Here is a 24,329-nt window from a genome sequence, read left to right as displayed (position 1 = left end):
CTTGGATTCTTCAGTCAGGACTCCTTATAAAAGTATATTAAAAATTAAGTGGAAATAAAAGGGGATTAATCCTGAACACAATTTGAAGTTAAACTGTGCCTGCAGGGGATGCTCATTTGCTCAGGAAGGATAATTTATGATGAGCATCATTAATTTAAAATTGTCATAAAAAGATTGAGGAAAAACATTAGGAGAATTTTATTGATAAAAGAGAGTTGCTAAAGCATGGAGTGCTTTCACAGAGAGTAATTGATTCAGTGACCATTGTATATCCCTTAAGTGAAGAGCAGGTAAATATTTGAAGCAGAGGATGATACAGGTTTTTATGAAGAAGGCAGAATGGTGTGATTAGTCTTGGATTGTTCTAGCAAAGACCTAGCACAGACACGATGGGTTGAATAACCTCCTTCAATGCTGCATATGTCAGTCAATGGTCCTACAGTACAAATTAAGGGAACATAGAGGCAAACTGAAGGAAGGAAATTTCTTGACTAATGTGAGAAATTATTTTTGATCTTTGGGTAGGTTACTCAAGGTTAAACTGTCTGGCATCATTCAAGAAGCAGGATGGTGTGATGGAGGTGAGCGTAGGATTGCATTGAAGGTTAAGTTAGATCATTTGAATGACCTCCTTCATCTTTATGGCTTTGTGAATTTGCCACATAATTGTTCTTTTGTTTGGATGTAGCATATCCTTTTTCTGATTTTTTAAAAGAATTACAGGGCAGCACTTGAAGTTAAATTTTTCAGGATAGGTACTTTTCATCTCCCAATATGAAAAATGGCTGCAACCTATAACTGGCTTATAAACTGAATGTTTGGAAATTTGTAAGATGTAAATTGACTACTAGCAAGTGCCTGTGTTTAGATATGCTAGTGTGCTTTTCCCTATTTAACCCTCATCTCGCAATGTGGAGCCAATAGTTACTGAGGTACTAAAGGTTTCCGATTATTTCTTGCTGTGATCAAAGCAAGCTTTTGAAGGCAGGTCCTGGCCTCAGGTTCTGTCAACTTTATTTTCCATTACTTTTCTTGTTCAGTCTTTGGAACTGCCAATTTTAGTAACCGCAAGGCTTAGTGCTGGGGCAAAAGCTGTTCACAATCTATATAAATGATGTGGATATGGGGGCCAACTGATGACATAAAAGTAGGTGGGAATGTAAATTGTGAGGAGCATGCAAGGGGACTTCAAGCGCACTTGGACAGGCTAAGTGACTGGGCAAGAACATGGCAGCAGGAATATAATGTGAATAAGTGTGAAGTCATCCACTTTGGTAGAAAAAATAGAAAGACATTCATTTCTTAAATGGTGAGAGGTTGGGAAGTATTGGTGTCCAAAGGGACCTGGGTGTCCTTGATCATGAGTCACTAAAAGTTAGCATGCAGGTGCAGCAAGGAATTAGGAAAGTTAATGGCATGTTGGCCTTCATCACAAGGGGATTTGAGTACGGGAGTAAAGGTGTCTTGCTGCAATTATATAGAGCCTTGATGAGACTGCACCTGGAGTATTGAGTACAGTTTTGGTCCCTTTATCTAAGGAAGGATATACTTGCCATAGCGGGAATGCAATGGAGGTTCACCAGACTAATCCCTGGGATGGTGGGATTTCCTTATGAGGAGAGATTGAGGAAACTGGGCCTGTATTCTCTAGAGTTTCGAAGAACGAGAAGCAACCTAATTGAAATTTACAAAGTTCTTACAGAGCGTGACAGGAAAGATGTGGCTGGGATGTTTCCCCTGGCTGGTAAGTCTAGAACCAGGCGACATAATCTCAGGATAAGGGATAGACCATTTAGACTGAGATGAGGAGGAATTTCTTCACTCAGTGGGTTGTGAATCTTTGGAATTCTTTACCCCAGACGGCTGTGGAAGCTCAATCATTGAGCGTGTTCAAGACAGAAATCAATAGATTTCTGGAGACTAATGATATCAAGGAATATGGAGATAGCACGGGAAAGTTGCATTGAGATAGATGACCAGCCATGATCTAATTGAATGGTGGAGCAGGCTCGATGGGCTGAATGGCCTACTCTTATTCCTATGTTCTGAATCACAGTTTTGAACAATCCCAAGTATGGGATATAGATGGGTATATCCATTACAAAGATTGTGTTAACTCCAATGTCTTGATAAATGTTGAATTAAGCAAAGGCAGTCACTGTTGAAAACTGCCTATATTATTTTCTATAGCAATTGGATGGTCCATATATGGCTAAATAATTAAAATCCTTTTCAATGATGGTTTTATAAAATAGTTTTATTGTAATAATGGTACTAGTACCTAGTACTCCTACTTTAGGTACATCATAGGTTAGCTTCCACTACTCTGTCCCAACAATGTGCCTCAGATGCAACCTCAGAACAGATCCTACTACATCAGTTTGTCGTGGTATGCGCCTCAAACCAGCCAATCATAACTAACTTAATTTAACAAGAAAGATTTAAATGGATAAGAATGATTAACTTTCTTTACTTGATAATTATCCAAATTTTGATTATATGTCCGTCCAAAACAATGGACATAGGTTATATTTCAAAAGTGTGCCATTATATGAACCCTCATACTGATGATTTATCTAACAAAATTGGTTGGTCATTTTCTCTCCCATCTTTGAGATTCATAGTAGATATGGGCATAATTCTTATGGATCTGGTGTTTTTGAGATGGCTGATCATCTGCGATATTTGCGTTATTACACAAGTATGACGTTAAATTGAAAACAGGAACAAAGTTGTAAGCCAGGTTCCAGCAGGAGAGTTTGCCAATAACACTTACCTGTAAAGTTTATGCACAAACATGTTATTTGTACAATAGAGGCCAGGATTTTATGGCCCCTCCCGCCGGCAGGTTTTTACGATCCCGCCAAACTGAATAGAGATTTAAATAACTCACCGCATCCGCTGGGGGAGCGAGAGACACGCCGCAGTGGGGCCATAAAATGCTGGCCGGAGAGTTAGTTGTCTATCAGTTGAACACTTAAAAAAAAGATACATGACGTTCCATCCCATTTATCATGATCTGCACCTCCTGGACCCAATAAGCAGTCTTACAGAATGCCCGAAGGACACGCATGATAAATCGGTCTAAAATTTCATGTATTCTTTTTCCTCCAAGTTGCTGAAGAAAAAGGAAAGCGTTAGTTGTCAGCAACAACAGAAGGAACTGCTGAAGATTCATGATATTTCATCGTTTTTATCTGGTTTGGTAGATTTTAGAGGTAACGCAGCTCATCTTCAGTCCACAACGTTCTTCATTCAAAGTTTAGCCAAATCCTGATAAATCCGTCTAAAATCTCATGCATTTTCTCGATAGCAAAATTTCTGGACATTCTGAGAACGGGCAGCAAAGGGTTAATGTTATCTCTTGTGCATTTCGATACATCATTTTCTACCCTCTTATCATGGCTTTTTTGGGCTTTCAATGGCAAATCAGAACTCTCCGAAAGACCGTAGAACATTGCAACGAGAGTGGGTGTGGGGGTGGTTGAAAGGTCACTTTGTTAACAGGTTAGCCAAGGCATTGAAACTTTTCTCCAAGAACCAGGACACAAATTGTGTCATAACATTGTCCAGATTAGCAAGTTGTCTTTAAACCAAATGGAAATAAGGTTGGTTCTACAATGGGAGGGTATTATATTTCATTAGATTATCACCTAAGCAGTGAAAATGAAAATTTGCTCCCTAATCTCCAGGACTAAAGTTTAATAGATTGACTCAGTAAATACATGTTAAAGATGAAGGAGAGTCTAATGGTGCACTTTTTGTTCAAGGTTTTTACACACATTTCTATCTTTGAAAGGAATAGGGCACCAATATGTATTTGGTAGTTGCTAAGAATAGTACTTTCTCAGTAGTCACTTGGAGACCCACCAATTCATGGCTGCCTCCTTTCTCAATCACTTTAATATGTATCTTTTGAAGAGGAACTGCATAGATACCATTTCCCCATGCAATGCCGTGCAACTGACATTTTAGACCAGCACCATTAGCTGCTCCAGAACTCTGACAGCCTTGAAAAGCTTTCTAACTACATTGCAAATTCAGCAAATGGAGAGGTCTCTGGGATTAATGGCTTCCAGGTTAATCCAAAGTGTGAGCCTCATTACAGTGAATGGAATCACTGAATGAGTTGTGTGTCCCATCCTCATTGGTTATAGTGGCTGAATAGGGCAGTAGACTCCAGGAACAGGCCTTCACAGGCTGTTGCTATATATTTTTGAATAGATATCAAATATATGTGATGATATTCTGCTGAATGATTGTTGGACAAGTACTTTGAACAGAAACTTGTGCCCTCTTTTACTTTAGTGAGCATGACAGGCAGTATTATATATTTCCTTGGTGCTTCAATGCATTGGCAGGGATGCTGGAAGTAGGAACACTCATGGGCCAGGATTTTATTGGGCTGATGGTGGCCTTGCCCACCGGTTGGGGAACCAAAGGGGTAGGTTTTCTAGGAGATGCCCGAAAGAATCAATGCCCCTCAGGCATTTAAATGGCTGCTGTGGTGCCTTCCTGGTGATAGAGGTGCCTGGCGGATAAAAGTCTTGCCTGCTGAGAGTTGCCGGCCAATCAGAGGTTGGCAGCTCATCATTGCTGCCATCACTAGCACAAGCGGTGGCTGCTGGTGGCACCAGAGGCCTGGAGAATCGTGGGACCCCAGGCCATAGGTGAGTGAGAGTGGGATGGAGTTCATGGAGTGGGAGTCAGGGGAAAGGGGCTGGGGGGAGGGTTGAAGGCACAGTGACCAACTATTGGGGAAAAACATTAAGCGTCACTTTGGCATGGGAAGCTGTACAATTGGGCAGGGGTTGCTGGCGAAGTCGGTGTTGGTGAGCCTGTGAGAGCGGGTGGGGGGTGGGGGGTGGTGGTGGTGGTGGGGGTGCAGGTGGGTGGAGGTGCTAGTGAACCTGTCAGATTGGGCGCCGGATGGGGCACAAATATGTAGGTGCATGTGCAAAGTTTAAAGTCTGAAATATGGGAAAAACAGTGTCCCAGTAACATACAGCCCAGGAGATGGCACAATCACCTCAATTACAGGGCAATCCCATAAAATCTGGGATGGTGATCACCCTAGTCCAACGCAAGAGCAGGGAAGTGGATTTCAGCTGCTACCCCCTGTCTCATGCTGGGTCCCTAGATCAGGCACAGAGTACCTGATACCAAGGGATTTCCCCCCACCCGCCTTCCACTTGGGAGGCTATGGCCTACATTTAATTCCCGAGCCACCACTAAGTTCCCATGGGTTTCAGGATAATGGGTGTCAATAATCCCATTAATGAGCCTAATCAACATCCTGCCAGTGGCAGCTGGGAATTCCCTTCTCCTGTCAGCCCTTCTGCCCTCCGGCTTAACCGGGGGAGTTCTGCCGCCACTGGGAGATTGACACGGGGCCTCTCCCACAATGGAGTGGGTCTGGCCGCCATGGTTCTCACCGCGGCTGCTGCATTAAATCCAGCCCATGGACACCACGGGAGGAGACATGGAGCAATTTTAAAAATGATGTTAAAAAGTGGCAATAAAATAAATTGTAAAATAAAATCAAGTGATACCATTAGTGACAGGGTAGTTGGTCACAAATAACAACCAAAATGCTCCAGTAATCCGGCCAATAGGACCTTTTCATGCCTAATGGTAAATCTAAAATGGTCTCAGTGCACCATGGGACAATAACTCCGTGCCGTGAATAGTTGCTGCTATACATTTACACAATATGTTGTTCAATCAATACCCTTGAAGGCTGCACTGAGAATGTCACAATGCAGTAATTACAGCATAATTAAAAAGAGCAAACATTAATAATAGAATGGTATCATCAGTTAATTGAAGATGCCACTGATTCTTTAACAGCGCATGATAAGGAGGTCCAGAATCTCATGTGCTTTCTTACATCTCAAATAGCCAACAGGACATTGGGTTAGTACATGATCTTGTTACATCTGAAGATACATGATATTCCATCCTTTTTGCTATGGTTTGTCAAACTTAAACTTAATATGCAGCATCAAAGAATGGCTCTGTTCAAGTGACCCCTGCTGGAAATTGTACCTGTGTAGGTATGGGATGACAACAAAAGCTGCACAATTATGTACACCCTCTTCTTAAAACCTTACGACACTCATTGCCATCACTTACACAAGTGGAACAATCACTTGGAGAAGTTACTGGTATTTGTGCCATAGCTCGAGTCAAAAATTCCGAAGAAGATTAAGCAGAGGAAACTAAAGGGGAAAATTGTGCAAAATTCTCCCAAACAGTAAGGACGAAGTTGTCCGATCTTGAGTTCCTGTTTTTAGCTGGTTGCTGTAAGGATACAGATTCATTTGTGAGTCACTCGTAGCTCATTCCTTCTCACAATTACCCTTGCTGAAAGCTGCCATTAAGACATTCACCCTGTTTTTCTATTGTTTTTTTCAACAGCGGAAGGAGACTGCCAATGAACTAAAGGATATAAAATATTTTCAAAAAGAGGGACAAAAAATAAATAAATTCCCCCATATCGATAGTGCTTAGACAATTGTTTATCCACTGATGTTGTGTATCATGATGGTAGGTTTACCAAAATTGTCAACCAATGGGGATACACAATCTTACCCCTCCCCCCCCCCCACCCCCCCCCACCCCCACCCCAACCCCTCCACCCCCGATTACAGGGAGATATCAAGGGAAGAGACAGAAAGGTAAAAGACAATCTAAGAATGAGTTTCTCGTATTCCAAGCCACTGCGATAGGTTCTCTAGCAGCCTGTAAGTGGGCTGTGTGCAAATTGTGTGTCTCCCATTTCTGCTGAAGAAAGATGCAGGGCCCAAAAAAATAAAGGGACAAAGAAAAGTAACCAAGACGATAGGGTGGGCGGTGGGGGAAGGGAGAAGCTGTTTATTGTCTGTATAATAGAGTATGAAACTGACAGAAGAGCCTCAATTTTAATTCAGGAAATGTTTGATTGGGAGGGGTGAGGGTATGAGGGAAAGTCTTCAGTGTGAGGCCAGGCCATGTTAATTCCTGGGAGCCATTTAAATGCTACTGAACTGTCCCCCACTCAAAGCTGGTGGGAATGACATTAATGTTGGCAGGAGTGAGTGGGAATTTGGGTTGGAACTAGATATCACTGGGGATCCAAGGAAATGGACTTCTCCTTAAGGGAATGCTAGAGGGGTGGGGGTTTAACCAATAGATTCCAGTGCTGGGAGGGCAAGGGGAGGCTGGCGCTGGGGAGGTCCAAGGAATCATTGTGGGCTAGGGGCAGCAGGTCATTCCATTAAGTCTCACAACCGCTTTGGCACCACGTGGGTCTCATGATTTCTGCAGTCAAAACTATACTGCATCACTGTCACTTTAAAGATCCACTCGTCTTTTTGGGTTAAAATTGGGGCTTTAATATATTCAAATGAATACATATAACTCCACAGACATACGCCATACATGCCAACATGCGTATACATAGATGTATGCATTAATGCATGCACCAAATACGCACAGGAATGTAACTATGCAAACTCATGTACATATCAGTGTACAGAAGAGATCTCATGTACATACACACATACATGGGCCTGAATTTTTCTGATTTGTTGGGCGCAAGCGGATTGGCAGGCCCGGGAGTGGTCGGGAAACATGATCGACCATGATAGTGATTTCACACTGGCTGCGCCCGGACAAAGGCTCAGCACTGCCGATGGGAAGAGGGCGGGCGATGGTGTGACCGTAGGCATGGGTGAGCACTTCCCCTGAACTCCTTGAAGGCCGACAGCTGCCTCAGGGAGCTGCAGACCTCCACAGAATAAAAGAAAGCACCAAAAAACGTCCTTGTAGGACAATCAAGCACCTGAAAGCAGACCTCATAAAAATGCTGTCCCCAGGTAGTCCTTTTTATTTTATCTCCTAACGGAGGTTTCATCCCGCCCTTGGGTGAGGTTTCATCAAAAACGTAAAGGCCGCCTGACCGATTGGCCCACCGCCAACCGTAAGGTTGGACAGGCCATGAAAAATCACTGACAGTTGCGCTGATAATGGGCTTAGTTGCCCGCTTAATTGTCGGCAGGCATGCTTCCGGCTGCCATGTGCACCCGTGGGCAAAATATTACGCAAGTGCGTGATGACGCTGGAACGTTCGCCTGACGTCATGTCACGCGATTTTACACCCATTTGGGTCGGGCACGCCTGCTCGCAGAGTGTAAAATTCTGCCCCCATGAAGTACAAATAGGGTAGAATTTAATGCCTTCCCCATGGTATATTTGGTGCAGGAGGGCATCTAATCAGATGAGAAGTGGGGACCCCACTGCCTTCCTGCCTCCACCTCCACCCCAATTAATTAATGGTGGGGGGGGGCGGTCCCTCTTTCAAATGCCTGATTGGGAAGTGGAGGTTCCTGCTAAAGCCACCCGCTGCCCTTCCTGTTGACCCCCACCCCCCCTCCCTCATGACCCACCCCATGCCCCCACGCCATCACTCACTTGTGGCCTGTGATCCAGGGATGATCCTGGGCCTTGGATGGGTGTTGTACCGGCAGTAGCCGACACCGGTCTGGTGGCGCTGCCGCTCAACAGAGCCGCAGGTCTCTGATTGGCCAGCAGCTCCTGGCAGGTGGGACTTCCTGCCTGGGGTCCTTGACCTGGGGGAAAGCCAGCTGCTGCTGCAGTGGCTGAGTGGTGCTTAATGCAGTGGGCCTTCCCCAAAAGAGGTGATGCGGGGTTGTCACTGACTGTCCAGCCAGCAGGTGAGACACCGGTCACCTCCATTAAATACTGTCCATACATGGATGATTGAGAGAGTAAATAGAATGGGGCGAACAATGAATTGTTTTACTTCAAAAGACAAAACATAGCAAAACAGGTCTAGAATTTCATGTATTTTCCTGCAAGCCAACACAAACACATCTAAGCAGTCAAATTCAGTATCTTTCTTCTTAGGTTCTTGAATGTGAACCTAAAAATTCAGTGGGTACCTCTTCTCTGTGCTGTAGAAATGGATAAACAAAGTTAGGTTAAGATCAGTATTAGAACCGAGGAACAATGGTCTAAAATATCTTAAATAGTTCAGAACTGTGGCACATATTTAACAGTCATTTTCCTGTATACAAAGTTCATTTTTTGCCCTGCGCCCACAGTTATATCCTTGTAATCAGTGCTTTCAATTATCAGAATAAAAACATTATTCTCTTTCCTTTTGTACCTTTGATGTGATAAATTCAATTATTTTTATTTGAAACCACCTTGGCTCCTTTTCAAATCATGTCTACAAGTTACTTGCAGCTGGTGTAAGAATTCATTGGAGCTGGTATGTCTGGTGTAAGGAGCCTTCCTTCTTCTTGTCACCATTTTTGGCCACTGTCATTGTTAAATTGCTAATTCAACCTTTCCCGCTATGTCAACAATCACAATATAGTTGCTGCAAAGTTGTTCCATGGAGTGAGTTATTAAACAACTTGCATATACCATACACTTCCTATACACAATAACCTTACATCCTGTGTAACCTCTTTAATAGGAAGCCCTTATGTCAATCTGCAATGAAAAACTGTAGCTAAAAATGGTACAATTGGAAAATTTTATCAAATACGTCAACAATTCACCATCATGAATAAATTGAATCATTCAAAAAGCATTGTCACAGAATATTGACTGCCATTTTTTGTCTGTAACTGGAATTACTAATGACCAAAATTAAAATATTAAGAAATAAAAGAAAAACATATTTCTTAAAAACATGATCAAATTTACCTATTGAATTGTTTTTTTGTGCTTTTAATTAAAGTTTCTACTTGAAGACTTCAGCAGCTTCCAAAAGCCAGGGGCTTGAACTTTATATATATTTTTTGGCCCAGAACAGTGACTCTTTAAGCTGAAGGCAAGTCCCGCAGTCCTAGCAAGTGCAGTGTGCACTAATTTCCAAGCTGCAGTTGGATCATTTCAGCTAGACAAACAGTACAATGCTTCTTAGTCTTGAGCAAAATCCTTCTGGTTGTTTCCCAAAATATTTGATGAGAAACTAGAAGATGAAAACAGAGAGGCTGGCTGGATATTTACTGTGGCGAGTTACATGAACAGGGAGAAGGAATCTCAGATGTGAACGTTTTAACATCACAGCGTGCATCTGTTGGTCCTGACAGGTTCCCCACCTGGAGGTCCGCCTGACTGACAGGCTTAGCTTCCAGTCAAGCCAGTACAAGACACAGGTCATGGCTGCATGATTAGTTGGGTCCAATCCCAGACCCCCAAGGTTCAAGTGGAATGGAGGGAGGGGTGCTTCTCAAGTAAGGGCAACTGATCACAAAAGTGCCCAAGGACATTCTTAGTGACAGGGGTTTCTGCATTTCAATCTGAGTTATGTTGTAAAAACAAGCAGGCTCCCACAGCCGGTGCATAATGACACTGATAACTACTCTGCCATAAGCATCTGCTTCCTCACAGCACTGAAAGATACCCTAACCCCTGAAAGAATAAATAAAAAAGTGACTGCCATTTAGAATAACTGTAGCTATTAGAACTTTCACTAAAAACAAGCTCTGATTTCTATTCCAGAGGGGGAGGTCTGCAAGATGAATAATGGATGGTGGGGGCGGGGGTTGGGGGAGATTTTCCTGCACCTATGCCCACTGCACTGGATGGACTGGTCACAGCAATGTATCTGAAAATTGTATATTTGGAGTACACCTCCGTCAAGCGTTTAATGGTTTTTCTCCACTAATTTCATATCAGTCAGTAAGTGCTTAATGGTTGTCAATGCATTCGCAGCTTTTTAAATTAAAAATAATTTAAATTCAGCAGCAGAAGCTATTTATCCTCTGGACTTTTCAGTGAAGTCCTCAGTCAGCTTTAGATCAGGCCTGTCAATCTGAAGCAGAGCATATAACTCCTACCATTGGTCAGTAAATCTCCAAATTAATATTACAACTGCAGCAAGAGTATTAGCTTGAGCTGAATGACTATTATAGATAAATCTAAATGTAAAATAACTCCTGATACAGTGAAACTATTGATATAGTGTATTATATCACGGTGGCGAAAATCTTGACTTTGCTCAAAACTATTAGATGTCATTAGCCATCACCATTATATTTTAAGAGCAGGGTCTTTTTCTTTCCTATTCTCCCTGGAACCTGATGTTAATGAGTGCACCCAATATAAAAAAAAAATCAGACTCTGGGCAGAATGCAGTTTTATAAACTATTAGTAACAGCAAAGGAACCACAGGTCAGCTATTCTCCCAATAAGCTGAGTGGGTGTGCAGCCATGAAGCAGTCTGGAAGGTCCCCTGCAGGCCTTGCTAACTAATGCATGTGTGGAGCTGCATTAAAAAATTTGAAGGAATCACGCACTGGCTGTATGCGACTACTAAATTTTAAAGGAAATGTTAGTCATAGGAAATGTGAATGAGTTGAACAATCAGTACAGGATCTGGTCATGAGGTAAATAGACGCTACTCTCTGTTATACCCTTTTGTGGGGCAAGCTAAATACTGCCTGGAACAAGGATTGACATTCTGCTTTCGGAGCCCTGAACTCTGGAAGTGCTCTTTACTTACTTGCTGGTCAGGTGCACCTTTGGCGTGATCCCATATTCGCCGAAGAGAGTGACAAAGATATTGGCATCGGTTCCAGCTCCTCGGACATCACCCGTCACAGTCACCACTTCATAAACTGTAAATGAAGGATGACAGGAACTTTGAAACAATTGGGGGAAACAAAATAATTGACTAAAACCGTTTGTCCCAACATGGGGAATGAAACAGAATAGGGCTCACGTCAGCTTTCAGTCAAGAATGTTGACCAAGTCCCAAATCACAGGGATAGGGTTATTTAAATTGCTGTGGTGGGAGGGCCCAAGCCTGTAGGTGAGGTATCCACCTAACCTGCTAGGAAAATCCAAGCAGCATCTTCTTGCTCCAATGAGGATGTAAGAAGTTCCTATCAAGAAAAGGTTTTACTGCCTGAAGGGACACCAGATCAGGTCCCTAAGTAATCCGCTTTGGGATCGATTGCCTCTCTGAGGAAGCATTTTGAGGCCCTCAGATGACCAAATATATGGTATCTTTCAGTTGGTGTGGCTTTCACTGGGCCTCAGGAGCTGAGCTGCTGGGGGAGCTGAACACTCCCCACAAGGCACAACCCCAAAGCTGCCTCTTCAAAAAAATTGTGGGCAAAAGGCTTGTACGTTCTACCCCGCCAACCAGAATTTGAGACATTTATTATGCAAGGTGGAAATCTATTTGCTACAGGGTATTGCTCAAATTACACCTCCCACTCCCTTCCACTAAAGTGAGATTCTGTCTTCCTGTGCAGAAAGCCAATTCAAAGAAAAGCAGAGGAAGTGGCCTGACCACTTTATTTCCCTGAAAACTGCCCACTCCACCTCAGGTTACTCTGGAAGGGTCAGGTGTCTCAAACATTTGCACAGCTGGTGAAGCCAGCTGTTGCACACTGTTACTATGCAGTAGCAGCACGAGTGGTATTCTCCACTAGCAGGATGCTGCCGTCAAGCCAAAAAGACATTCTGCCTGTCACTCAAATGAGTAATGTGGTATATGGATTTCAGTGCCAGAGTGATGCCAGGAATGTAGGCCATTAGTCCCAAAGGCTGGTAGATTGTATCAAACAACACAACCCTTCAGCTGTTCGCAACAGACAAAGTACTGATCATACACAACCAGCCCATGCTTGCAAAATTCAATGTCTAACATTAGATATGATTCCACAATTGGACAAAACTTGTTAAACAATCCTGATTGAGCTAGAATTACACTGAAAACCAGTTTAAGATTATCAGTCGGGCTTGCAGTGTGGCTCACTTATGCATACTAGAAGCCACATATATTCACACACAGGGCCCTGTCCTTTGTAGACAGAAGGAGCGTATTGCGCCTTTTCCAGCTAAGCAAAAGCTTGGGGGACAGCCATTCCCTGGTTCATCCTCTGTGGCAATGCTTTGACCAATCAGAGTTGACCTGCCTGGCTTGAACAAAAGCATGGCAATTAAGTGTTCTCTGCTGCATTCTCCATGGCAACACCTCTACTCCATTTGCCAATTCATCAGTACTCTCTTCTCATGCAGTATAAATCGTTGTTCCTTTTACTGTTGGTTTATCTTATGAGCTGTCCTGATGCTTTGATAACATGTTTCCTTTTTCAGCAACACTTTATTTCCCTTAACTATCACCCCTTTAATGGTCTACCTTGGGCATTTATCTAATTTCTGAGACCTTGTCATGTACAAATTCGCTGCTGTATTGGCTTGCACAGCAACAGAGATTATACTTCGAAAATCATTCATTGGCTGTGAGGTGTTTTGAGATGTGATCAGATGCAACATCATATAAGATACTCTTCTCATTCTCCCAATTAATATAAAAACTCTTGCTTCATCTTCAATATTACTGCCAAAGAAAATAGTGTTCAGAAACAAACTAAACAAAGCAGAACATCCAAATAAGCTGTTCTAAGAGCCATATTCAACTCGAAATGTTAACTCTCTTTTTCTTTGCAGATGCTGCCAGACCTACATCTGTACTTCCAGCACTTTCTGCTTTAATCCAAATCAGTTTGGTGTTTTTGCATTATATTCCTTTTTTCCTCTGCAGAAGATGAGCTGAGGGAGTTTGGTGAGGAGGGGAAGAAGATACCCCTTTGTTTTTTTTCTAACTTTTTCACCCTGGAATTGGTTCTTGCTCCACTACAGGGAAGGAGCTAGCTGTTTAGTTACTATCTGGTGAGTCCTTTCAATTCCTAAGGTTCAAAATAGTACAGCAATTTGTGGTAATATTTATAAAATACACAAAAGAAAATAAATAATTGATTAAAATAATTAAGTAATTAATTAAAGTACAGAAAGATGATTAAAATAATTAAGTAATTAATTAAAGCACAGAAAGATAGAAGGACAGGTGATATGTCACGGCTGCAGCATGTGGGAGCTCCTGGATGCCAGTGTGATCGAGGGCAAACACATATGCCGTAAGTGTCTGTGCCTTAAAGAACTTCAGCTCAGAGTCACTGAGCTGGAGGCTGAGCTGCGGCCACTGTATCACATCAGGGAGGGGGAAGAGTTACTTGGACGCTTTGTACCAGGAGATGGTCACACCCTTTAGGTTAAGGTCTTCTGATTTGGAAGGTGGCCAGGGAAAGGAGGCTCTGACTGCAAGTGATGTAGGTAAGGGAACCCAGAGGCCAGCAGTGTCAGTCTCTACAATTGTTCAATAGGTTTGATGTTCTCTCAGCTTGTTTGGTTGAGAGTGGGGGCTGCAGGCTGGATGAACAAACTGACCATGGCATTGTGGTATAGGAAGTCATTCAAGTGGGAGAGCCAAAAGGAATGTAGTGGTAGTAGGAGACAGGATAGTGAGGGGGGTTGACACTGTTCTCTTTAGCAAAGAGCGAGAGTCCAAATGGCTGTGTGTGCCGGCCTGATGCCAGGGTTTGAGACATTTGCTCAGAGCTGGGGAGGAACTTGCAGTGGGAGGGGGACAGTCCAGTTGTTGGGGTCCATGTAGGTACCATGGACATAGGCAGGATGAGGAAGGAGGCTCTGCATAATCAGTATGAGGAGCTAGGCACAAAATTAAGAAGCAGAACCTCAAAGGTAAAGGTAATTATTACCTGAGCCACGTGCAAATTGGCACAGGGCAAATAAGATTATAGAAATGAATGCATGGCTCAAAGACTGGCATGAGAGAAGTGGGTTCTGGTTTGTGGGGCACTGACACCAGTACTGGGGAAAATGGGGGCTGTACCTTTGGGATGGTCTACACCTGAACCATGCTGGGACTGATGTTCTAGTGAGCCACATAACTAGGGAAGTGGAGAGGGCTCTAAACTAAATAAAAACAGAAAACACTGGAAAAACTCAGCAGGCCTGGCAGCATCTGTGGAGAGAAAAACAGAGTTAACGTTTCGAGTCCATATGACTCTTCTTCAGAACTAAAGAGAAGTAGAAATATGATAGATTTTTTACTGTTTAAGAGCAGGTGGAACAAGATAGAAGTCCAGGGAATGGTGACGCCTAAGGAGAAATTGACAAAGATGTCATGGACACAAGACAAAGCAGGTGTTAATGGTAGTGGTGAAGAGTAAGGAAGGTGCTGATAGTGGCAAAAAGATAGCAGAAAGTGTTAATAGCAGAACAAGGGTCAGCGATCTGTGAAAGATAAACATAAAAACAAGTGATAGATGGCCCTGTAGGAGATGGGGGGTGGTTGGGGAAAGAGGATTTAAAAAATGAACAAATAACTAAAAGACTAAAATAAAATTTAAAATACATAAATAAATTAATAACTAAAAATTGGATTTAGAAGGGGTCAATAGGGAAGAGAGAGTTCATGGTCTGAAGTTGTTGAACTCAGTGTTAAGTCCAGAAGGTTGTAAAGTGCCTAATCGGAAAATGAGGTGCTGTTCCTCCAGTTTGCGTTGGGCTATTAACACTTTCTGCTATCTTACTTTTTGCCACTATCAGCACCTTCTTTACTCTTCACCACTACCATTAACACTTCCTTTGCGTTGGGCTTCACTGGAACATTGCAACATGCCAAGGATGGACACGTGAGCATGAGAGCAGGGTGGAGTGTTGAAATGGCCAGTGACAGGAAGGTGAGGGTCATGCTTGCAGACTGAGCGAAGGTGTTCCGCAAAGCGGTCACCCAGTCTGTATTTAGTCTCCCCAATATAGAGGACACTGCATTGGGAGCAGCGAATGCAGTAGACTAAATTGAAGGAGCTACTTCATCTAAAGGGAATGTTTGGGGCCTGGGACAGTGAGGAGAGAGGAGGTAAAGGGGCAAGTGTTGCACCTTCTGCAATTGCATGGGAAAGTGTTGTGGGAAGGAGATGAGGTGTTGGGATAATGGAGGAGTGGACCAGGGTGTCTGGGTGGGAATGGTCCCTATGGAATGCCGACAGGGGGAATGAGGGGAAGATGTGTTTGGCGGTGGCATCATGCTGGGGTTGGTGGAAATGGCAGAGGATGACTCTCTGAATGTGAAGGCTGATGGGGTGAAAAGTGAAGACAAGGGGGACCCTACCTTGGTTTTGGGAGGAAGGAGAAAGGGTAAGGGCAGAGGCATGGGAGATGAGGGCTGTGTCAACCACAGTTGGGGGGAGACTTTGGTGAAGGAGAAAGGAAAATGGTGTCAGATGCATTGTTTTGGAAGGTAGCATCATCGGAACAGATGCTATGGAGGCAGAGAAGCTGAGAGAATGGGATGAAGTCCTTACCGGAAGCGGGGTGTGAGGAGCTGTAGTCAAGGTAGCTGTGGGAGTCGCTGGGCTTGTATTGAATATTGGTGTACAGTCTATCACCAAAAATGGAGACAGAGACGTCAAGGAAGGGAAAGGAAGTGTTGGAGATGGACCATGTGAAGCTGAAAGAGGGGTGGAAATTGGAAGCAAAATCGATAATTGCTGCTGCCAGACCTGCTGGGTCTGGATTTTCCAATATTTTCTGTTTTTATTTCAGATTTCCAATAACTTCAGTATTTTCTTTTAATGCTGTAAACTAAATAGTGTGGGCAAGGGGTCACATTTGGGAAGTGTGGTAAACAAAGAGTAGAGACAAGGTGAGAGAGACTGGTACTAATATGGGAAATGATAAATAGAATGTGACAGGAAGGGACAGAGATAATTCTAAGAGGAAATCAGCAGATAAGGTCAGACATTACAAAAATAACAAAAGGACAAAATTAAAGGCTCTATATCTAAATGCACAGAGCATTTGAAACAAAACAGATGAACTGATAGTGCAAGTAGAAATAAATAAGTGCGATCTGATAGGCATTACAGAGATATGGCTGCAGGATGACATAGATTGGGGTCTGAATGTTGAAGGGTCTTTTTTTATTCATTTATGGGATGTGGGCATCGCTGGCTAGGCCAGCATGTATTGCTCATCCCTAATTGCCCTTAACAAGGTGGTGGTGAGCTGCCTTCTCGAACTGCTGCAGTTGCTGTGGTGTAGGTACACCCACAGTGCTGTTAGGGAGGGAGTTCCAGGATTTTGACCCAGCGACAGCGAAGTAACAGCGAAATATTTCCAAGTCAAGGTGGTGAGTGGGTGGAGGGGAACATCCAGGTGGTGGTGTTCCCATGTATCTGCTGCCCTTGTCCTTCTAGATGGTAGTGGTCATGAGTTTGAAAGATGCTGCCTAAGGAGCCTTGGTGAATTTCTGCAGTGTATCTTGTAGACGGTACACACTGCTGCCACTGTTTGTCAGTGGTGGAGGGAATGAATATTTGTGGATGTGGTGCCAATCAAGCGGATTGTGTCAAGCTTCTTGAGTGTTGTTGGAGCTGCACTCATCCAGGCAAGTGGAGAGTATTCCAACACACTTCAGATTTGTGCCTTGTAGACGGTGGACAGGCTTTGGGGAGTCAGGAGGTGAGTTACTCAGGATTCCTAGCCTCAGGCCTGCTCTTGTAGGCTATGTGGCTAGTCCAGTTCAGTTTCTGGTCAATGCTAACCCCCAGGATGTTGATAGTGGGGGATTCAGCAATGGCAATGCCATTGAATGTCAAGGGGCGATGGTAGATGCTCTCTTGTTGCATACGGTCATTGCCTGGCGCTTGTATGGCGCGAATGTTACTTGCCACTTCTCAACTCAAGCCTGGATATTTTACAGGTCTTGCTGCATTTGGACATGGACTGCTTCAGTGTCTGAGGAGTCGCAAATGGTGCTCAATCATCAGCGAATATTCCCATTTCTGACCTTTTGATGGAGGAAGGTTCAATCATGAAATAGTTGAAGATGGTTGAGCCTAGGACACTACTCTGAGGAACTCTTGCAGTGATGTCCTGGAACTGAGGTGATTGACTTCCAACAACCACAACCATCTTCCTTTGTGCTAGGTATGACTCCAACCAGTGGAGAGTTTTCCCCCTGACTCCCATTGATTCCAGTTTTGCTAGGGCTCCTTGATGCCACACTCAAATGGTGTCTTGATGTCAAGGGCAGTCACTCTCATCTCACCTCGGGAGCTCTTTTGTCCATGTTTGAACCAAGGCAGTAATGAGGTCAGAAGCTAAGTGACCCTGGCAGACCACAAACTGAGCATCTGTGAGCAGGTTTTTGCTAAGCAAGTGCCGCTTTATAGCACTGTTGATGGCCCTTTCCATCACTTTACTGATGATGGAGAGCAAACTGATGGGGCGCTAATTGGCTGGGTTGGATTTGTCCTGTTTTTTGTTACAGGACATACCTGGGGAATTTTCCACATAGTCGGGTAGCTGCCAGTGTTGTAGCTGCACTGGAACAGCCTGGCTAGGGGAGTGGCAGATTCTGGAGCACAATTCTTCAGTACTATCGCCAGAACATTGTCAGCGCCCGTAGCCTTTGCAGTATCCTTCAGCCGTTTCTTGATATCACGTGGAGTGAATCAAATTGGCTGCAGACTGGCATCTGTAATGCTGGGGACCTCAGGAGGAGGCCGAGATGGATCATCCACTTGGCATTTCTGTCTGAAGATTGTTGCAAATGATTCAGCCTTATCTTTTGCACTGATGTGCTGGGCTCATCCATCATTAACGTTGGGGATATTTGTGAACACTCCCCCACCGACCTCCAGTGAGTTGTTTAATTGACCACCACCATTCACGACTGGATGTGGCAGGACTGCAGAGCTTAGGCCTGATCCGTTGACTGTGGAATCCCTTAGCTCTGTCTATCACTTGCTGTTTATGCTGTTTGGCACACAAGTAGTACTGTGTTGGTGCTTCACCAAGTTGACACCTCATTTTTAGGTATGCCTAATGCTGCTCCTGACATGCCCTTCTGCACTCTTCACTGAACTAGGGTTGATCCCCTGGCTTGATGGTAATGGTGGATTGGGGGATATGCTGGACCATGAGGTTACAAATTGTGGTTCAGTATAATTCTGCTACTGCTGATGGCCCACAGCACCTCTTGGCTGCCCAGTCCTGAGTTGCTAGGTCTGTTCAAAATCTATCCCATTTAGCACGTTGGTAGTGCCACACAACATGATGGATGGTATCCTCAATGTGAAGACAGGACTTTGTGTCCACAACGACTGTGCAGTGGTCACTCCTATCAATACTGACATGGACAGATGCATCTGCAGCAGACGGGTTGGTGAGGAAGAGGTCAAGTATGTTTTTCCATCTTGTTGGTTCCATCACCACCTGCTGCAGACCCAGTTGAGCAGCTATTTCCTTTAGGGCTTGGCCAGCTCGGTCAGTGGTGGTGCAACCAAGCTACTCTTGGTGATGGAGATTGATAGTCCCCAGAACATTATCCTGGGTTTCTGGATTAACAGCCCAGTGACAATACCACTACGCCACTGACAGATATTTTGCATTGGTATGTGACATTTAGGAAAGACAGGAAGCTAGGAAAAGGTGGAGGGGTAGCTCTGTTAATAAATGATGGTATCAGCACATTTAGAGAGGAGTGACCTAAGTTCAGAAAACCATAATGTAGAAGCAATTTGGGTTGAGATGAGAAACAATAAAGGCAAAAAGTCACTTGGGGGAGTGGTGTACAGGCCCCATAATTGTAACTATATGGTAGGCCAGAGTATAAAGGAAAAGATAATGGGAGCTTGTCAGAACAGTACAGCGATAATCTTGGGGGTTTCTAACCTACAGACAGACTGGAAAAATCAGATGGACAAATGTAGCCTAGATGAACAGTTCATAGAATATTTTCAGGATAGTTTCTTGGAACAGCACGTTCTCAGGCTAACCAGAGAGTAGGCTATACTAAACCTGATATTGTGCAAAGAGGTGGGATTAAATGATAATCTCAAAGTGAAGACACCCCTAGGTAGCAGTGATTATAATATGATTGAATTTTACATTCAGTTTGAGGGAGAGAAGAGTGGGTCTAGGAGTAATATTTTAAACTTAAATAAAGGCAATTATGAGGGCATGAAAGCAGAGCTAGCTAAAGTGAATTGGCAAATGAAGTTTGGGGGTAGGTCCACAGAGATGCAGTGGCAGACTTTTAAAGGGATATTTCAGAATACACAGAATATATATATACCAATAAGAAAGAAAAAATCCATGGATGGAGAGCCCAGCATCTGTGGTTACTAAAAAAAAAGTTAAAGAGAGTATCAAACTTGAAGAAAAAGCATATAATTGCAGAAAGATGGGTGGCAGGTCAGAAGATTGAACTTCTGTTCAATATAAAGAACAGCAAAGAATGATCAAAAGATAAATAAGAAAGGAAAAATTAGAGCACAAGAGAAAGCTAGCTAGAAATATAAAGCCGGCAGTAAGAGTTTCTATAGGTATTTAAATAAGAAAAGGGCTCCCAGAACGAGCATTGGTCCTTTAAAAGCTGCATCTGGGGAATTAATAATGGAAAGTAAGGAGATGGCAGATGAATTGAATAGGTATTTTACATTGGTTTTCACTATAGAGGATAGTTGTATAACAGATGCAAACCAGGAACTTTTTTTATTTGTTCATGGGAAGTGGGGGTCGTGGCTCAGCCAGCATTTATTGGAAGGGAGGGAGGAACTCAGGAAAATCACAATCACCAGAGAAGTAGTATTGAACAAATTGTTGGAGATGCGGGCTGATAAATCTCCGGGTCCTGATGGACTCCATCCTAGGGTCTTGAAAGAAGTGGCTAGTGAAATAGTTTATGTGTTGGTTTTAATTTTCCAAAATTCCCTAGTTTCAGGGAAAGTTTCATTAGATTGTAAAATAGCAAATGATTGTAAAATAGCAAAAATAGAGAGTATCAAACTTGAAGAAAAAGCATATAATTGCAAAAAGATGGGTGGCAGGTCAGAAGATTGAACAGAATATAAAGAACTGCAAAGAATATTTTTATTCAAAAAGAGATGGAGACAGAAAGCAGGAAGCTACAGATCAGTTTGGTTAATATCTGTCATAGAGAAAATGTTAGATGCTATTATTAAAAATGTTACACCAGGGCACTTAGAAAACTGTATGGCAATCAGACAAAATCAACAAGGCTTTTGTGAAAGAAAAATCATGTTTAACCAATTTATTGGAGTTCTTTGAATGAGTCACATGTGCTGTGAATAAACGGGAACCAGTGGATGTACTGTAGTTAAGTTTCCAGAGGGCATTTGATAAGGTGCCACATCAAAGGTTACTATGAAAAATAAAAGCTCATGGTGTAGGGGGTAATCTATTGGCATGGATAGAAGATTGTCTAGCTAACAGGAAACAGAGAGTAGGCAAAATGGGTCTTTTTTTGGTTGGCAAGATGTAATGAGTGGTATGCCACAGGGATCAGTGCTGGTGCCTCAACTTTTTACAATTTATATAAATGACTGGATGAAGGATGAAGGGACAGATGGTATGGTTGCCAAATTTGCTGACAACACAAATATAGGTAGGAAAGTAAAGAGGATGTAAGGAGGCTACAAGGTGACATAGATAGATAAGTGAGTGGGCAAGGACCTGGAAAATTGTGTATAGTGTGGGCTAATGTGAAATTGTTCATTTTGGCAGAAAGAATAATTAAGAAGCATATTATCTAAATGTTAAGAGATTGCGAGATCTGTGATTCAGAGAGATCTGGGCATGCTAGTGCATGAATCACAAAAAGCTAGTTTGCAGGTACAGCAAGTAATTAGGAAAGCTAATAGAATGTTATCATTTATTGTGAAGTGAATTGATTACAAAAGTAGGGAGGTTATGCTTCAGTACACAGAGCACTGGTGAGACCACATCTGGAGTTATGTGTACGGTATTGGTCTCCTTATTTAAGGAAAGATGTAAATACATTAGAAGCTGTTCAGAGAAGGTTTACCAGGCTAATACTGGTAATGGGCGGGTTGTATTATGAGAAAAGATTGGATAGATTAGGCTTGTATCTACTGGAGTTTAGAACAGTAAGAGGTGGCTTGATCAAAATCTTTAAGATTCTGAGAGCTCTTGACAGAGTGGATGTGGAGAGGGTGTATGCTGTTGTGGAAGAATCTAGAACTAGGCTCACAGTTTAAAAACAAGGGGTTGCTCATTTAAGACAGAGATAAGGAGAATTTTTTTCTTTCAGAAGGTCATAAGTATTTGGAACTCTTCCTCAAAAGGCAGTTGAAGCAGGCTCGTTTCATATTTTTAAAGCAGGGCTAGATAGATTCTTAATTAACAAGGGGGATGAAAGGTTATTGGGGAAGGCGGGAGGTTACAATCAGATCAGCCATGATCTTATTGAATGGCAGAGCAGGCTTGAAGGGGCACGTAGCCTACTCCTGCTCCTAACTCGTATGCTCATATGCAGAAGGTGTTGATCATGCAACGGCATCAGCTGGCCCTGACTTTTTCTCTGAATGGCATCCAGTCAACCTGGAAAGTTAATGTTGGAAGGCAATGTGGTTGACTCTTAACTGCCCTCTGAAATGGCTGAGCAAGCCAAAGGAGGGACAACAAATACTGGTTTTGCCAACAGTGCCCACATTCCATAAAATGATTTTTAAAAATTGATTATGGTGGGGGATGAGTGGAGTGGCTTCTCAACCACTCAGTTTATTGAGAGGGGTAACTGGAAGGTGCTCCGTCTATATATGAATTGATTAGCCCTAAATGCCCCAGCACCATTACTTGACCGAGTTGAGATAATGGTGCATGTTTTCAGGGAAACCTAACAGAACGAGAAAAGAAATTAACACAAAAAAGAAAATATGAGCCTAAAGGAGATGTGAATCGGGATTCCCCACCTCTACTAGTTCAGCTTTACCAGATTGAACTTCATCTCATACCCAGCATCGACAAGAAAAAAGGCATGTAGCTGCTCTCCACTGATGTGTACTATGACAGCAATGGATCAGGTGTGATGAAGTGTGTTTCTGTTACAATAGACACTCAGCGCTGGGCTCCACTAAATATTTGACACAGCATCCCAGAGAGCGAGGCAGTATAAATCACCAAAATACCTTGCTTAATGATACTTGAACGATGTGCTAATTTAGTGCATTAACCTTCAAGTGGCTTTAAGAAAAGGGAATACAAATTTGTCATGCAGGCAATAGGACCAGGTAAAGTCATTTCTATGTAGAAGCTTTAGTAATGCACCATCCCAGAAGTGTAACATGCTACACATGGAATTAAAGGAAACGGACTTGTTGCCTTCATCCTAATAGTATGACCAACAGGATATAATGGCCTCCAAAGTGCTCACATTGTAATGTTCTGCAACTAATCTAAAGGTCTTGGCCAAAATTTTTCGCTCAGCATGCGGGTGTGTGCCCGACACACTCGAGCATAAAATGACACGCGATGATGTTGGGTGAGCGTTCCGACCTCACCACACACTCACACAATATTTCAGTCAGCCAATTAAGGACCTTAATCAACTAATTGGTTAGCATTTTTCGCTGCCCGTCCAACCTTATGGTTGACAGGAGGGTGAAAAGGCCAAGCGGCCTTTGCATTTTTGGCGAAACCTCGTCCATGGGCGGGATGAGGTTTCGACCAGTGATTAAAAACAAAAATAAAAACTTTTTGCACTCGTATTTAACATGTCCCTGCGCATGTGACAGAGTCACATGACAGGACATGTTTTCTTTATTTAAAAAATCTTTATTTTTATTGATAAAAATCATCAGCTCCTTGAGGCAGCTCTGTGCCTCAGGGGGCTTTTACTGCGTAAACCTGCATGCATACGCAAACTTCAGCGCTTGTGTTCCTCCCGGCTCCACCCCAGCACTGCTAAGTGATGTGGCACACATTGAAAACTGGCCAGCCGTTAATCGGCCAGCCAGCGTGAAGTTGTGGTTGGAGCCCGATTGCGGGTGGTGGTCGGTTTCTCGGCCACTCCAGGGCCCGCCAGCTGCACCCGCCCACCGAGGGCAAAATTCTGCCCCTTGAGTTCAAGTCCCACCACGGCAGGCTGTGAACTCTAATTCAATAAATTTAGTGAATTGCAGGAAAAGTAGGACAGCGAAAACACTGAGTTGTCCAAGCATCACATTTGATCATGCATGTCCTGCCATATTAATGTGACACAATTGTATCTGGGACACAAGATCCCAGGCTCAGCTTTCCCAGGTATACCCAGTCCCACTTACAAGATATACCCATAAGAGGTGGGGGCGAAGTCTTGTCTCCTCAGTGAGGAAATCCTCTGTGCAAAATCAAAATGAAAGGGTACATGCAGCAGCCCAAAGGTGTTCTGCAGGCCAACAAAATTGTGTATTGCAATCTGTAACCTCATGAACTGGCCCATTTCTCCATTCCTGGACAACATCCAGGCTTGGGTTGACAACAGGTAGGCAACTTGCATGCCAGGCAATAACCACCTCCAATAAAGAATCCCAACCACCTCCCAACAACACCTACCATTGTCAAAACTCTCACCAACAGCCATTGTGGGGGCTCGGCTAGGAGTCATTGTTGATGAGCAGTTT

The 24,329-nt window shown here is 43.3% G+C and overlaps 1 protein-coding gene across 1 annotated transcript in view; it reads right to left on the bottom strand.

The window, feature by feature from the left end:
• loxhd1a (lipoxygenase homology PLAT domains 1a) overlaps positions 1–24,329 on the bottom strand; it is a 287,997-nt gene that overhangs the window by 179,085 nt on the left and 84,583 nt on the right. The window contains exon 7 of the mRNA XM_041183529.1: positions 11,525–11,639. Coding sequence (XP_041039463.1) covers positions 11,525–11,639 — 115 coding nt within the window. The remainder of the gene's footprint in view (positions 1–11,524; positions 11,640–24,329) is intronic.

This window comes from Carcharodon carcharias, chromosome 1 (assembly GCF_017639515.1).
Source record: "Carcharodon carcharias isolate sCarCar2 chromosome 1, sCarCar2.pri, whole genome shotgun sequence".
In the NCBI taxonomy this organism is placed as follows: Eukaryota; Metazoa; Chordata; class Chondrichthyes; order Lamniformes; family Lamnidae; genus Carcharodon; species Carcharodon carcharias.
This window is presented reverse-complemented; position numbering and strand designations above follow the sequence as displayed.